General features: G+C 47.1%; 1 protein-coding gene across 1 annotated transcript in view; it reads left to right on the plus strand.

Moving 5' to 3' along the window:
• Positions 1 to 504: 504 nt before the first annotated feature.
• Positions 505 to 14,437, plus strand: part of WNT3 (Wnt family member 3) — a 34,069-nt gene continuing 20,136 nt past the window's right edge. The window contains exon 1 of the mRNA XM_054649743.2: positions 505 to 584. Coding sequence (XP_054505718.1) covers positions 505 to 584 — 80 coding nt within the window. The remainder of the gene's footprint in view (positions 585 to 14,437) is intronic.

Here is a 14,437-nt window from a genome sequence, read left to right on the forward strand (position 1 = left end):
GGGCAGCACATCCTGGGCTCCAAGTGAAAAAATTTAAAAAAAAAAATTGAAAAAAAAATTAAAAAATTGAAAATCCTCACCCGAAATCGCAGTGCCCCAGTGGAGTGAGGTGCACAGAGGGTTTGTCCGTGGCAGCCAGGCTCGGAACAAAGTTGTGGGGTGGAGGGGGAGGAGAGGGTGATTGACAGCCCTGGGCTGAGCCTCATCCCTCACCTTGGGCCATGCGGTCTGATTGGCCGCCTGCTGACATCCCCGAGCCCTGCACTTTTTAATAGACGCTTTTGGATGATCTACGGGGGGAAAGGCTTGGAGAGGTGTGTTTCTGACAAGCCAGAAAAAGTCACCCGAGCCACGAGGGACTTGGCTTCACTCTTTTTACCCCCCCCCCCTTTTTTTTTTTTTTTTTTTTTTTTTCCTGGGAGGAGGGGGATTCTTCATTTTGGCACTTCATGTTTTTCTGAAAACTTCGCGGCGATTTTTTCCCCCTTGCACCAGCCTGGACTGATGGATTACCACCTGCTTGGACTAATTCTGTCTTTTCTCTTCAATGGCACAAAGGTCTTAGCCGGTTACCCAATTTGGTGGTAAGATTCCTTCCTCCCCTCGCCCTTCCTCTCCCTATGATTGATTAATGAATTCATTAATTATTAGCCATGGGAGCTGTGTGTTCCTTCCTTTTCACCCCTCGCCCTGCGGAGCTGCATGCTGGAGTTGAAGCGTAATTTCTTCAGATTTGACCTGTAATTAATGAAATCTGTGAAAAGTTTGGGGGTTATTTTCAAAGGGCCATGCCTGGGTTTCCCTTTGCACAAATGGAGGCTTCCCTACCAGTCTTTAATTTCTCCATTTTCGGCACTGTGGCGATGGGCTCTTGGTTCAGATGTGAAAGGATGCGGTTTTATTTCCTTGTGCAATGGGAATTTTGTCTCTCCCATCACTCTGCCCCAGGGATTTTCTTCCTTTCCATGAAACTGCAATTAATCCTTTAAAAAAAAATTTAATTCCATTTTCTGTTTGGTTGCTGCGTTTTTTTGGACTTCTTTCCCTTCTTTTGTTGTATTCTGTCATGTGAATTTAGTCCGGCAAATAACGCAAATGGCACCTGAGAAAACATTCATTAGTAAAATTGCTCAAAGGTGGATTTTGTTCATTTTAATTATGGAAATGTCGCTAATTTCCTTGCACCAACGAGAAAAATAGATTTTAAAAGAATTGGTTGTATCTTGTAATGAGGCTGATAAGTAACCTGAGTTACTTATTTTAAAAATAAATCGAACTCTCTATAAATGAATACAGTAACAAAATGTAACTGGAAGCCCTTTAGAACAAGAAATATAGAATTAAATATTCCAGGTCATTTAAAATCCAGCAGCCAGCTAGTTGCATAACAGAATATTTCAGTTTATTTCTGTCTTTATGTAGGATTTCTTGCTGGAATATCTCTTGTTAAGTTTCTGTATGTGCCAGGTAGGGGCTGTGAGCCTGATGATCCATAGGGAAAAGAGGGAGATGGTGGAATTTGGTGCTACTGAGATTCTTGGGTTATTTTCACCTTTCCAGAAAAGTCTCTCTTCTTTATTACTGAATTAGATCCTTTCAGTGCCAACATGGAGATGGCAAGAAGTAGGTGGGAGTGAACTTGGGAATGGACTGCCATGTCTGGGAATATTTAGAATTCAGGACGGAAAATACGAATTGTTTAAATTTTTTTTTAAATAATCCATTTATGAACGTGGACTTTGGGATGAGAATTTGCCTTTCCAGAGGAGAAAGCCTGAGAGCACAATGAGAAGTCCCCGCTCAGGAAGCGTTTCAAAGCTCCGCAGGTTCATGAAATGGCTAAATCACAGCAGGTTTTCCTGGAGAATTAAATGATTTCCTCGCCCTGAGCGTGGCTGCCCAACTTCAGGCCCTCAGCCCTGGGCAGGGGAGGCTCCTGAAATACAGAGAGCAGCACTTTGATTCCTTCCATGCCTTTTCTGCCCCACCTGGGCACAGGGCATGCGGAGAACAGGTCAGGATGCCAGGGCTGGGGCTGAGCTGCCTGGGTCAGGGACATCTCACCATGGCATCAGCTCATCCCACCAGCCCCTGAGCTGCCTCAGGCTTTGATATAAATCAGGATTTAATGCCCAAATCAAGGAGGGTTTCAAATCTCAGAGCGTTTCAAGTCTCTTTTCTTTTCTCCATGAAAAGGTCTCGTTTTCCCCCGTGAAGCAAAAATGTCCCCCGTGAGCAAAATGTCTCCTGTGCCTGTTTGCAGGGGCAAATGCTGCAGACAGGTGTCTGCCCCATCATCCCCTCCTCCCAAAGCCCTCTGGGCTCACCCCAAAGGAACAATACAGAGGATGTAGGGCATGGACAGCAGGGGCATGGCAAGCAGCATCCCTGGAGAGGAGGGAGTCGAGCACACTCTGCACAGAATTTCATCCACAGATCCAGGTGGATTTTTGTGTATTTTTATGTATTTTTATAGATTCTGGCAAGACCAAAGTGCCAGAGAGTCTCTGTTGCTCTGGAGGGATGTGAGGAGGTGCCCCATGTAGGGCTGAGGTTGCAAATGCTGTGGGGTTTTAGGGGTTTCTTGAAGGCTGAGGGAGCAGGAGGGCAGAAATACCTGGGCCAGGGTTCCCTGGTGCTCAGGCACAGACAATGCTCCCAGAGCACACAAATTCAAGGTTTCCTTTGGTCCCATGGAAGGCTTTCAATATCTGCTCTGTGGAAATGAGGTTGATGTAGTGGACTCTAGCACGGTGATATCTCTGCTCTTAAAAAACCATAATTTTCCAATTGTCTTCCTGACCCTCTGCTCCTGAGGCAGGCACAGAGGAGGCTTTGGGGGATGAGCCCCACTTGCAGGGTTCAGCACACCCCAAAACAGGGCAAGGAGAGCAAAGGTGGGGCTCAGCATCAGCCTGGTGCCCTGTGCTGTGTCCTGCAGGCTGCACTGGGGCTGCCCTGGGCTCCCTCACCCCCAGCTGAACCCATCTGTGCTAAACTCGAGACTTTCAGGGGGACATTTCATGTGGCAGAGCCCCAGGGATGCTGACAGGCAGTGCCCTGTCCTGCTGGCACCACCTTCCTGGGGGTTTTCCTGCTGGATTGGGAATATTTTGGCAGCAGCATCCAAACAGATCCTTTCTGCTGTGGGACAGAAAGGAGAAAAGGGTTTATTTATTCCTGTGGTGGGGAGGAAGTGTCTGTGTGTGCCCTAGGAGAAGGAGAGTGATGAGAATGGGGTCTGATCACCTTGTAAAGGGTTTGGGGGTGGCTGGAATATTCCTGCTGCTCCAGACAATGCCAGGAGCTGGCAGCAGTGACAGTGCAGGGGATAAAGGCAAAGGGACGGAGCTGCTCAGGGTTTGTGGGATGTGTTTTATTGAAGGGCCGGGGAAGGACGTGGTCCTTGACATTGTCCAGAGAAAGGAGAGCCCAAGTGCAGCCCTGGAGCTCTGCAGGGAGGTCCTGCCCCAGCTCCCTGTGCTGCAAACCCAGAGCCTGGGGTCCAGACCCACTGGTGGCAGCAGGATGGAGAAGCCAAGAGGGGCTTTCAGCCCAGCTGGGATGCTGGAAACGCCCTGACACTGCCCTGTCCCTGTCCAGGCAGCTCTGAGTGAGCTCCAGGGGTGGCTCAGGCTGTGGATGTAACCTCCAGTGAGGTATTTTGACACAGCTCCAACCCTTCTTCACATGCTGCCATCCCACCAGAGCCCTGAGAGGGGAACAAACGGGGCACAGATGGGAAAAGGTCACTGAAATGCTGCCTGTGAGTGCTGACAGGAGGAGCTGAGGCCAACAAAGCTCCCTCAGAGACGTGTCCAACCCTTGGGCTGTCTGCTTAGTGCTGCTGAAAGAGAAGGAGGAGATGTGGAGCTGTGGTGGGGCCATGCAGAGCAGGCTGCAGCTCCTCCTGCTGTGGGCAGTGAGGGGCAAAGCTGGGCTCAGACCTGGGGCTGCCCATGAAAACAGCCCTGAGCACCTGGCTGGCCACAAAGTGCTCAGGAGCTTGTGATTCTAAAGGGTTTTGTGGGCTTCAAGGGTTTTTTCAGCATTTTTCCCAGCCAGGTGTAGCTGGAGGGAATCCCTGCAGGGTGGGATGGGCAGTCCATGCCATGGATTGAGCTGGGATTGAGGTGGATCCTGAGCAGCAGAACAGCCCCAAGCACTGCCAGAGCAGATCTCCAAGGATGCACGGCCTCAGGACCTGGCCCAGGGCTCCAGGTGACATCTCCTGCTGGTTTTGTCCTGCCCAGTGCAGAATCCCAGCGTGGTTTGGGTTGGAAGCAGCCCTGGAGCTGCTGCTCGTTTCTGTTTCACTCCTTCCAGTGGAGTCCTGAGCTCAGCAACAGCTTCAAAATGCTCCCAGAGCATGGCAGCACAGAGCAATAAGCACTGTCACACTGCTGGCCTTCAGGAGGTCTCATTCCCTCAGAAATTAACCCCTTGTGTCTCCAGGACAGGGCCAGGACAAGCCTGGAGCCACCAGAGCCCAGGGAGAAGGGCTCTGCTTCACTCAAGAGCCTTCCTGCCCTTAAAACACAAATCTCTGTCCTGTAACTGGAGTCAGAAGTAAATTTAAAGTGGCCACAAAAGAGCTCTGAAGAAGCTGCTTAATTGCAACCAGTTCCTTGTTTGACTCCTTCACTAAAAGCAGCGTTTGCCAAAGTGAAGCACCTGTAAAGGCACCCAAGGAGGAGCACTGGGGGATTTTTGGCCACCCCACCCTCTCAGCTGGAGGTGCTGGGGTAGAGGAGGCCACAAAGGAGTGATTCCCCATGTCCTGCACTGCCCCATCAGCCTGAGCTCACACCCTGGGACAGAGGCAGGGGATGCCCTGAGAAGGCTGAGCCAAAAGATAAAGGATAAAGGACAGAGCTAAAGAATAAAGCAGGGATTTATCAGGAGACCTCAATGGATCCACCTTGGGCAGCACAAGAGCCCAGCCAGGGCTGCACCCCGGGTGAACCCAAAATGGTCACAAAATGAACCCCAGGTGAACCCAAAATGCCCTCAAAATGGGTCACGGGGTCTCTCACTTTTATAAGCTCTGCTCCATTTGCATATTGGAGTTAATTACAGCTCCAGCCCATGCAGTCCCATCTTTGTTTTTCTCCAGCCCATGATGTTTGTGCTCTTGTGCCCCAGATTTGGATCATCTGTCCTTGGTCCCCAGCTGGAGAAGGAATTTTTTTGTCTCCCTGCTCTGTGCACAGAACTCACCATCCCATAATATGAAGCTCAAACCCACACATTAAGCAGCACAGAATCTAAAAAATATAAAAACCAAAACCTGAGGCATCAGGGGGATGGGGACATGAAGGAACAGAACTCACAGCTGGGCTCACCTCCAACACAGAGAGCTGAGGGGCACCTGGGGCTCCTGCCCAGCTCAGGAGGATGCAGAGGAGCTGGAATGGGGCTGGAAAGGTGGCAAGGAAGGTCCTGGGCTGGTGCAGGTGAGCAGGGGAGGTGAGAGCTGCTCAGGGCAGCTTGGAGGGCCCTCACAAACAGCACAGGGCTGATCTCTCCTCTCCAGGGCTGAACAATTGACAAAGGGCATCACCTGAGCCAGAGATGACACAAAAGGCAAAATGGCAAAGGCCTCATTTATTTCATCCTCTCTTCTTTTATAGCTTAGCTCACTACAGGTGTAAGTGATTGGTCATTTAATCAACACATTTTTCTAATTAACAAGACACCCATTTGCAAACAATCTTATGAGAAAAACCAACAAAACAGATTGTTAGAAAAACACCCCCTGCAGGTTGTTTTGTTGATATTTTGGCTGTCATTGTTTATCCCCAGCTCCCTAAAGCTGCCCAGGCCCACTCTGGGATAACTTCCCTGGCTTTCTCTCTCTCTCTCTCTGAGCAGGCTGTCACATCCACAGGACAATTGCCAGATAAAGGTTCACTCCTTGCTGCAGGGAGGTGAGGAGGGGCTGTCCTGGGGCATTTGTAGGGTCAGGCTGCACTGCCCTGGCTGGTCCCACTCTGAGCTCCAGGGATCCCCCCGGGTTCCTCTCCTGTGGCTCCCTTTGCTGAGGCCAGGGCCACCTTGGGTGGTGTTTGAGCTTCCTCCTGACAGCCCCAGGTCACTCTGTTAGCATTCAGGAACACATAATCACAGAATTATTATGGGCTTTTATTGAGAGCTCTGGGTGTCAGGGGTACAGACCCAAATCTGACTCCACCATGGGTTTGGGATGAACGTGTTTTATATTCTATCATTATATAACTTACATATTAATTATTAAAGTTACATTGTTCTATTGTGTACATTGATTCCATCCGAGCACAGATTTCTCATGATGCCCCTCAAACCTCTAACATAGTTTCTCATGATTCTTTGAACAAAAATTATATCTAATCACATCTAACAATTATATCATTTATCATATACTGACTACACAGGTGCAGTTTCACATGATCTAGCAAATACAAGATCATGAGAAAAATACATTTACATTTTAACATGTATTTTTTACAAAAACACAAATATATTTCCCATGGCCTACTAAGCCTAATTTTCTTTCTAGCTCTCCGAATTTTGTGATTTTAGAATCTTTTACTATCAGCTCCATTCCCAGGGCACATTTAATGGGGGTTGTGCCTTCCCCAGGACCCCCAGCAGCTCCAACTCATGTGCAGCCCAAGGCTCCAGTGACAAACCTGGAGGTCCCTCCTGTGTCACCAGGGATGTCACAGGCTCTAAATCAGGAGGTTAAAAGCAGCCAATTTATTGGAACCCCTTCTTTTATACCCTGGTCTGATACAGGTGGACCTGACTGGTCATTTAATCAACTCATTTCTCATGTTTGGTTAATTAAGATGACACCATTTGAGGAAAACAACTTGTTATAAACACCACCTGCAGATAGTTCACAATTCTTTCTCTCTGCCTCCCTAAAAGTTCCCAGACCAATTCATGGCAAAGCTTATCTGGCCATGATCTCTCTCTGACCAGACTGTCACCTCCACATCCCTGATTTTTGAATTTCACCCTCTAGCTGACACTCAGGGGGTGTTTGATTTTTCCTGGGTCACTCTCATATTTTCTGAAAAATCCCTTTGCCAGGATTTCTTCTCCTGGGAAGCTGAGAAGCCTCAGAGAAAAAGGAAAACAATAATTATCTCATTTGTTTCTCCTGTGTTTTGCTGCTTTGGAATGGTTGGAGATTGTTTATCCAGCATGTGAATTGTTTTAACTTAATGACCAATCACAGCCAGCTGGGTCAGACTCTGAGGAGTCAGTCACCAGTTTTTAATTATTATTTTGTTAGGCCTTCTGTAAGATCCTTTCTCAGTTCAATATATAATATAATATAATATAATATAATATAATATAATATAATATAATATAATATAATATAATATAATATAATATAATATAATATAATATAATATAATATAATATAATATAATATAATATAATATAATATAATATAATATAATATAATATAATATGATATATAATCCCTTGGAATTAATAGTATTCCAGCTTTTTTAATATTAATTTTTTAAATGCTAATATTTACTATTAATTACTGAAAATTAATAGTATTCCAGATTTTAAACATATTATTTTTAAATATTAACATTTAATATTAATTCCTGGGAAATATTATTTTTCAGGCTTTTAAAATATTATTTTTAAATATTAATATTTAATAGTAATTCCCAGGAATTAATGGTATTCCAGCTTTAAAAAAAATATTCTTTTAGAAATATTAATATTTAATATTCATTCCTGGGAATTAATATTATTCCAGCTTTTTTTAATATTAATTCCAGCTTTTCCTGGGATAAGCTTTCCCTTGGGACAGAGGGATCTTGAGAGCCCCCAGCTCTCTCACTCCATGAACCTTCCCTTTCTGGGACCATACCCAGGACTTCTCAGAAATCCCAAATTAACCCCAAAACCTCCCTCCAGTCCCACATCCAGACACCAGAGCTGCTGCTGAGGCAACAAAACTTCCCCAGCAGGGACTGGGAGCCTTGGCTGGAAGGGATTCCAGGCCTGGAAATGCCTGTTCATCACCAGGGCTGGAAGTGCTGTGTTATTTGTTTTTAGGTTGGAAGTAAAAAAGGAAGTTTTTGGGATTTTTTGGGGTTTTAACATGTGTTTTTTATAGAGGCATGTTTCATTTTTTAGTAGCCGTTTTGTAATTTTTAAAAAATATTTTTAATGTGAAATTATTATATTTTATTTTTTGATTCTGTGAAATATATATGTTAAGAATTATTATTAAAAATATATTTCATATATAATTTTATTGTAGAATAGTAAAATGCCACCCCTGGAACATGAAAGAACCACGCTCTGAAAAGCAAATTTACCCTGATAAAGGAACCAAAATCTCTAATTCCTTTTCTGAAGATGGGTTTCCTGATTTGCTAATTTGCTAATTTGTCTTGTTCACAATTCACTGAACCTGTCTGCTTTTAATTAATCTTACAAATCTAATCAAGTCTAACTGGCACCTTTCCCAGTGCTCACAATTTTAAATGAGAAACATTCCCTGATGCTCTCCAGCCCCACCCTGGCTCAGGCTCCAGATCTTCTGCATCCTTTTCAAAAGGTGATAAAACCTTCAGGGTTTTTTATTCTCATCCCATTTCTGTGTCACAGACTCACTCAAGTTTCCTGAAGTTACTTTCTAGAAATTGTGGAGGTTTATAATTAAGAAATTTGCAGTGGTCCTTGAATAATGTCAAAGGAGTTTCTTGCAGCCAGGGGCACATTTGCAAGGCAGGTTTTACCTCCAGAGGTCTCTTAGATTTTAGGGAGGGTTTCTTGTTGGGTTTTTAGGTTGGTTTTTTTTTTTTTTATTGTTGCAAAATATTTCAATTGTGGTTTTAAATTCTGATTATTGCTCGGGCCTGATTAGGTTTGGTAACAACCAACTCCCCTTTAACAAACTTTAAAAAAATAACTTTAAAATTAAACTTAAAATTAAACTAAAAATTAAACTTTAAAACTTTAATAAGTTTTTAATGAAATTCACCTGTTGTCTGTCTGACAGGAAGTTTATTCAGAACACCGAGCCGTGGCTGTCTCTATATTTTCACTTTTCCTTTCAATTTACTCATTTTTACCCCTACAAACCTAAAAATAAGATCTCCAGACACCAAGTCCTGATTTGTGGGTTTGATGAGGCACAGGCTGCTGCTGTTGGTGAAGTGAGGATGTAAAAAGAGTGGATATAAAAGAGACTCTTTGCCTCCAACAGTGGTGCAATGCTCAGGAGCACAGTTTTGGAGAAGAAAACCCAAAAGGAGACCCTTAGACCCTTCCCTCGTGTGCTGGGGCTGGGGCTGTGATTTCACATCCTTTTGGGAGCAGTGACACCTTTGTGACATCCCTTACCCCAATGCCAGGAGGGTTGGGAAGAGCCAGACAAGAGGGGGACAGCACCACCATGGACACTCCCAGAGGCTCTGGAGCTGCCAAAATCAGCCTTTGGTGCCCAGAGGACACAGCTGAGCTGCTCAGAAGTGCTGTAAGCCCATGGAGTGCAGGTGTTTCTCTGCAGGAGCTGCCTCTGTCCAGCCCAGTCCAGTGATCCTGGCTCAAGAAAATCCAATTAATTTCTGTCCTAACACTGTCCATGGTCCTTGTGTGTTGGATTTGTGGGGTGCCCTGATGAAGGAAGGAATGATGAATGTGACTCCATGTCCTCAGAAGGATAATTTATTATTTTATGATACTATTATGTTAAAGGATGCTATACTTAACTTTACTAGAGAATATCTAAAAAGATAATAATGAAAATTTGTGATTTTTTCCAGAGCCTTAACACAGCTTGGCCCTGATTGGCCAAAGAGTGAAAACAACACACACCAGAATCCAATGGAACAATCACCTGTGGGTAAACAATCTCCAATCACATTCCACATGAGCACAGCACAGGAGAAGCAAATGAGATCAGAATTGTTTTCATTTTTCTCTGAGGTTTTTCAGCTTCCCAGGAGAAAAACCCAGGGCAAAGGGATTTTCCCAGAAAATGTGAATGCCACACTTGTAGGACAGGAGTCTTGATCTGTGGTGTAAATCCAGGCTGAGCTTTAGTTGTGGTTCCTCCTAGAGCTCCTGAGGCTGCTCCAGGGACAGGGTTTGGAGCAGGGAACATTTGGGTTCCACCTCAAGCCTTGAGACCTCGGCTCAAGGTGTGCCTTGGCTTCTCCTCTTGGCTGGAAACCACACACAAAGTGGAAAATCAGATTTTTGGTGGGGTTCTGCAGGCTGTGAATTCAAGGCTTGCTGGGGAAATGAAGAGCTGGGGGTAAAATCTCCCCTGAGTGCTGGGATGAATTACATTAGGGAAGTGTTCTGTGGGAAGAGCTGCTCAAAGAACATTTGCCTTGAGGTTGGGCTTCCAGGTTCTTGAGGCAGATCAGGCTCCAGTAACTCCCCAGTTCCCTGGCCTTACACAAAATTTCACCCAAGAGAGGGTCCCCTTCCCTCACAGTCCTTGAGCACAACAATCCAGAGCCAACCTTCAGCTCAGGCCACCCTGAAGCCCTGAGAAGGCTGACCTGGAACAGAGACTGGACAGAGCTAAAGAATAAAGCAGGGATTCATTAGGAGGCCTCAATGGATCCACTTTGGGTAGCACAAGAGCTCAGCCAGGGCTGCACCCAAGATGAACCAAAATGGTCACAAAATGAACCCCAGGTGAACCCAAAATGGTCACAAAATGCCCCACTGGTCACTGAGGGTCTCTCACTTTAGAAGCTCTGCTCCATTTGCATGTTGAAGTTCATTGTCCAATTCCAGCTCCAGCCCATCCAGTCCCATCCTTCTTTTCTCTCTCCAGCCCATGGTGTTTGTGCTCTTGGGCTGAGATTTGGATCATTTGTCCTTGGTCCCCAGCTGGAGCTGGAATTGTTTTGTCTCCCTGCTCTGTGCACAGAGCTCACCATCCCCTGATGTGAAGCCCAGACCCACCCACTAAAGCAGCACAGAACCTGAAAAATAGAAAAGCCAAAACCTGAGGCATCAACCTCACATCCCATCGCTGCTGGGAGCTGAACTGAGCTGAACCAAATTTCACCCTTGCCTTGAGGTTCCTGGGAAGGAGGCAGCAGCACCCACACTGAGCTGTGGAGCAGAGCCAGTGTGACACATGGTTCAGTCTTTCCTGCAATATCCATGGCAGTTTGTGTCTCACACCTTCCCAGAGCCCAGAGCCTTCCACTCCAAGTGCTTTGCTTTCCATGGAAGGAGAATAACACAGTAGTAAAGCAGCCTCATTTTTCACCACAAGAAACCACCAGGATTGGCTCTAAATCCGTTTTCTACAAGATTCAATTTGGTTTTTCCCCACAAGAAACCACCTAATCCAGGATTAATTCTAGATCTGGCTTCCACAAGATTCGATTTGGTTTTTCACCTCAAGAAACCACCTAATCCAGGATTAATTCTAGATCTGGTTTCCACAAGATTCAATTTGTTTTTTCAATTCTGGATCTGACACAAGACACTTTAGGATCCACTTTCTCCAGCTGAGACAGAACTGGTACCACAGTGCCCAGGATGGGCAGCCCAGCTGACCACTGCTGCCACTGACCATTGTCCCCTCTGTCCCCTCTGTCCCCTCCCTGCCAGGTTCCCCCTTCCTGGGTAACCCCAGGCTGTTCATGGGAGCAGAACCAGCCTGGGCACTCCAGTCCTGGTCTCAGGGCTCAGGGAAGGACTCCCCAAAGAGAGGCAGCCCAGGGATCCCCCTTGGATCCCACCCCAGGCTGTGGCACAGCTGAGTGGATGTGGCAATTCCCATCCACGGGGTGTTTTCCATCATGTTTGGATGTTGGGAAGCCGCTTCCCAGTGCCAAACTGTGACTCACCCTGGGTGATTTCAGCACAGTTGGCACCAAACACTTCTTGAGGCCACCCACCACCACCAAGGGACTTCCCAAACTGGAGTTTGCCTCCCCAAAGGGACTCCCCAAACTGGAGGCATGGCTGGAGGGCTTGGCTGACCAGTGGGAGATGACCAGCAGCCTCACTGGCCTCAGGGGAGAGCTGCTCCTTCCTTCCCTGGGTTTCTGATGCTTGTTCTGGTGCCAGTGTCCTGTCCCCTGTCCCTGGCAGGACACATTTCCCTGCCCAGTGCCAGCTTTGGGAAGGAGGCAGGAGAGGAAGGTGAGCAGTGCTGGGAATGGCTGGCAGTGGCAGCAAGGGGACAGCAGCCCTGGGAGGTGGCTTGGCCTCGCTCCCAGCCCTGCCAGGACCCAAACAAACCCCTGGTCTCTCTTTGGAGGAAAGGTTTCACAGCACTGAATATCTCACTGTGTTTATTGCAGTCACAGCCTGGAAGCCTGCATTTGCATATGCAAATCATATGCATTTATGTAAATTCCGGGTCGAATAATATTATCACAGTCCCTGCAGAATAGATCCTCTGCCATGGCAAATCAGTGGATTGTGTTTTCCAGGCGAGAGGGGCACTGCTTTGAGCAGGCATTGCTGAACAGAACATTTCTATCTGGTGGGGGGAACAATGCAGGACCCGCTCCTGGGCACACCCAGTCCCTTGGCAGCAACTTCATTCAGGTTCCTGAGGAGGAAAAGTGGAGCCAGCTCCAGCCCCATCCATCCCCATCCCCATCCCCATCCATCCCCATCCCCATCCCCATCCCATCCCCATCCCATCCCATCCCGTCCCATCCCATCCCCTTCCCCAGTTCCATCTCCATCCCTTCCCCATTCCCCATCCCCATCCCATCCCCATCCCCATCCCCATCCCATCCCATCCCCATCCCATCCCCATCCCATCCCATCCCCTTCCCCAGTCTCATCTCCATCCCTTCCCCATCCCCATCCATCCTCATCCCTACCTCCATCCCATCCCCATCCCCATCCCATCCCCATCCCATCTTCATCCCCATCCCCCTCTGCATCCTCATCCCCACCTCCATCCCTATCCCCATTCCCCATTCCCCATTCCCCATTCCCCATTCCCCATTCCCCATCCCATCCCATCTCCATCCCCATCCCATCCCATCCCCACCTGTGACCGTGTTCGCAGGGGTCCCAGGCAGAGGGAAGAGATGAGGATCTGACTCCATGTTTCAGAAGGCTTGATTTATTATTTTATGATATATATTATATTTAAACTTTACTAAAAGAATAGAAGAAAGGATTTCATCAGAAGGCTAGCAAGCAAGAAGAAGAATGGCATGGTAACAAAATCCTGTGACTGACTGAGACAGTCCAGACAGCTGGGCTGTGATTGGCCATTAATTAGAAACAACCACATGAGCCCAATCCCAGCTCCACCTGTTGCATTCCACAGCAGCAGATAACCATTGGTTACATTTTGTTCCTGAGGCCTCTCAGCTTCTCAGGAGGAAAAATCCTAGCAAAGGCATTTTTCAGAAACTATCATCCTTATCTCCATCCCATCCCCACCTCCCCTCTCCTGGCACACCGCTGCCAGCCCGTGAGCAATGCCCAGACAAAGCTCTGGCAGCAGCTGCCAAAATCACCCCCAAACCCATGACAGAGCCCTGAGTCACCCCAAGAGCAGCAGCTCCCCCAGAACGGGCTCATCTCACTAAAGTGCAGTTGCTGCAGCAGCCCAAATCCACAGCCAGTGCAGAGGGGTGAGGCACTGCCCCACTCACAGGGGCTGCTGCTGTCCCTGCTCTGTCCCTGCTGCTGTCCCTGCTCTGTCCCTGCTGCTGTCCCTGCTCTGTCCCTGCTCTGTCCCTGCTGCCACTGCCATTTTCTCCAATTTATCGAGAAAAAAAAATTGTGGCTGAGCAAATAGGTGACATTTTGGGGATGAGATCTCCTCCCATCAGAAAGTTAATGGCTTTTAGGGTGTGATTTTTCACAAGTGATGCTGGATGTTAGAACCCAAACTGGAAATGAGAGGCTTTTGGGGCCAGGTGTTAAGAAAGCAGGAGGTTGGGAAGTTTGAGATTTGGGATCATTCCTACCTCAGTATTCACTAAGGAGGACACAGGAGGGAAAGGGGAGAAAGGAGAGGTAGGGAGGAGGAACTGCCCCAGTGTGGAAAATGGATTTGCAAAGAATTTTTAAAACTTGATAGAAAGTTTATATAGTTCTGTATATTTGAATGTAAACACTGGGAGAGAAATGTCCAGAGTGGGTGATGCCTCAAGTTTTGGATTTTCTATTTTTCAGGTTCTGTGCTGCTTTAGTGGGCAGGTCTGGGCTTCACATGAGGGGATGGTGAGCTCTGTGCACAGAGCAGGGAGACAAAACAATTCCTGCTCCAGCTGGGGACCAAGGACAAATGATCCAAATCTCAGCCCAGGAGCACAAACAACGTGGGCTGGAGAGAGAAAAACAAGGATGGAACTGCATGGGCTGGAGTTGGAATTGGACAATTAACTCCAACATGCAAATGGAGCAGAACTTCTAAAAGTGAGAGACCCCATGACCAGTGGGGCATTTTGGGACC

This window comes from Agelaius phoeniceus, chromosome 26, assembly GCF_051311805.1.
Source record: "Agelaius phoeniceus isolate bAgePho1 chromosome 26, bAgePho1.hap1, whole genome shotgun sequence".
Classification (NCBI taxonomy): Eukaryota; Metazoa; Chordata; class Aves; order Passeriformes; family Icteridae; genus Agelaius; species Agelaius phoeniceus.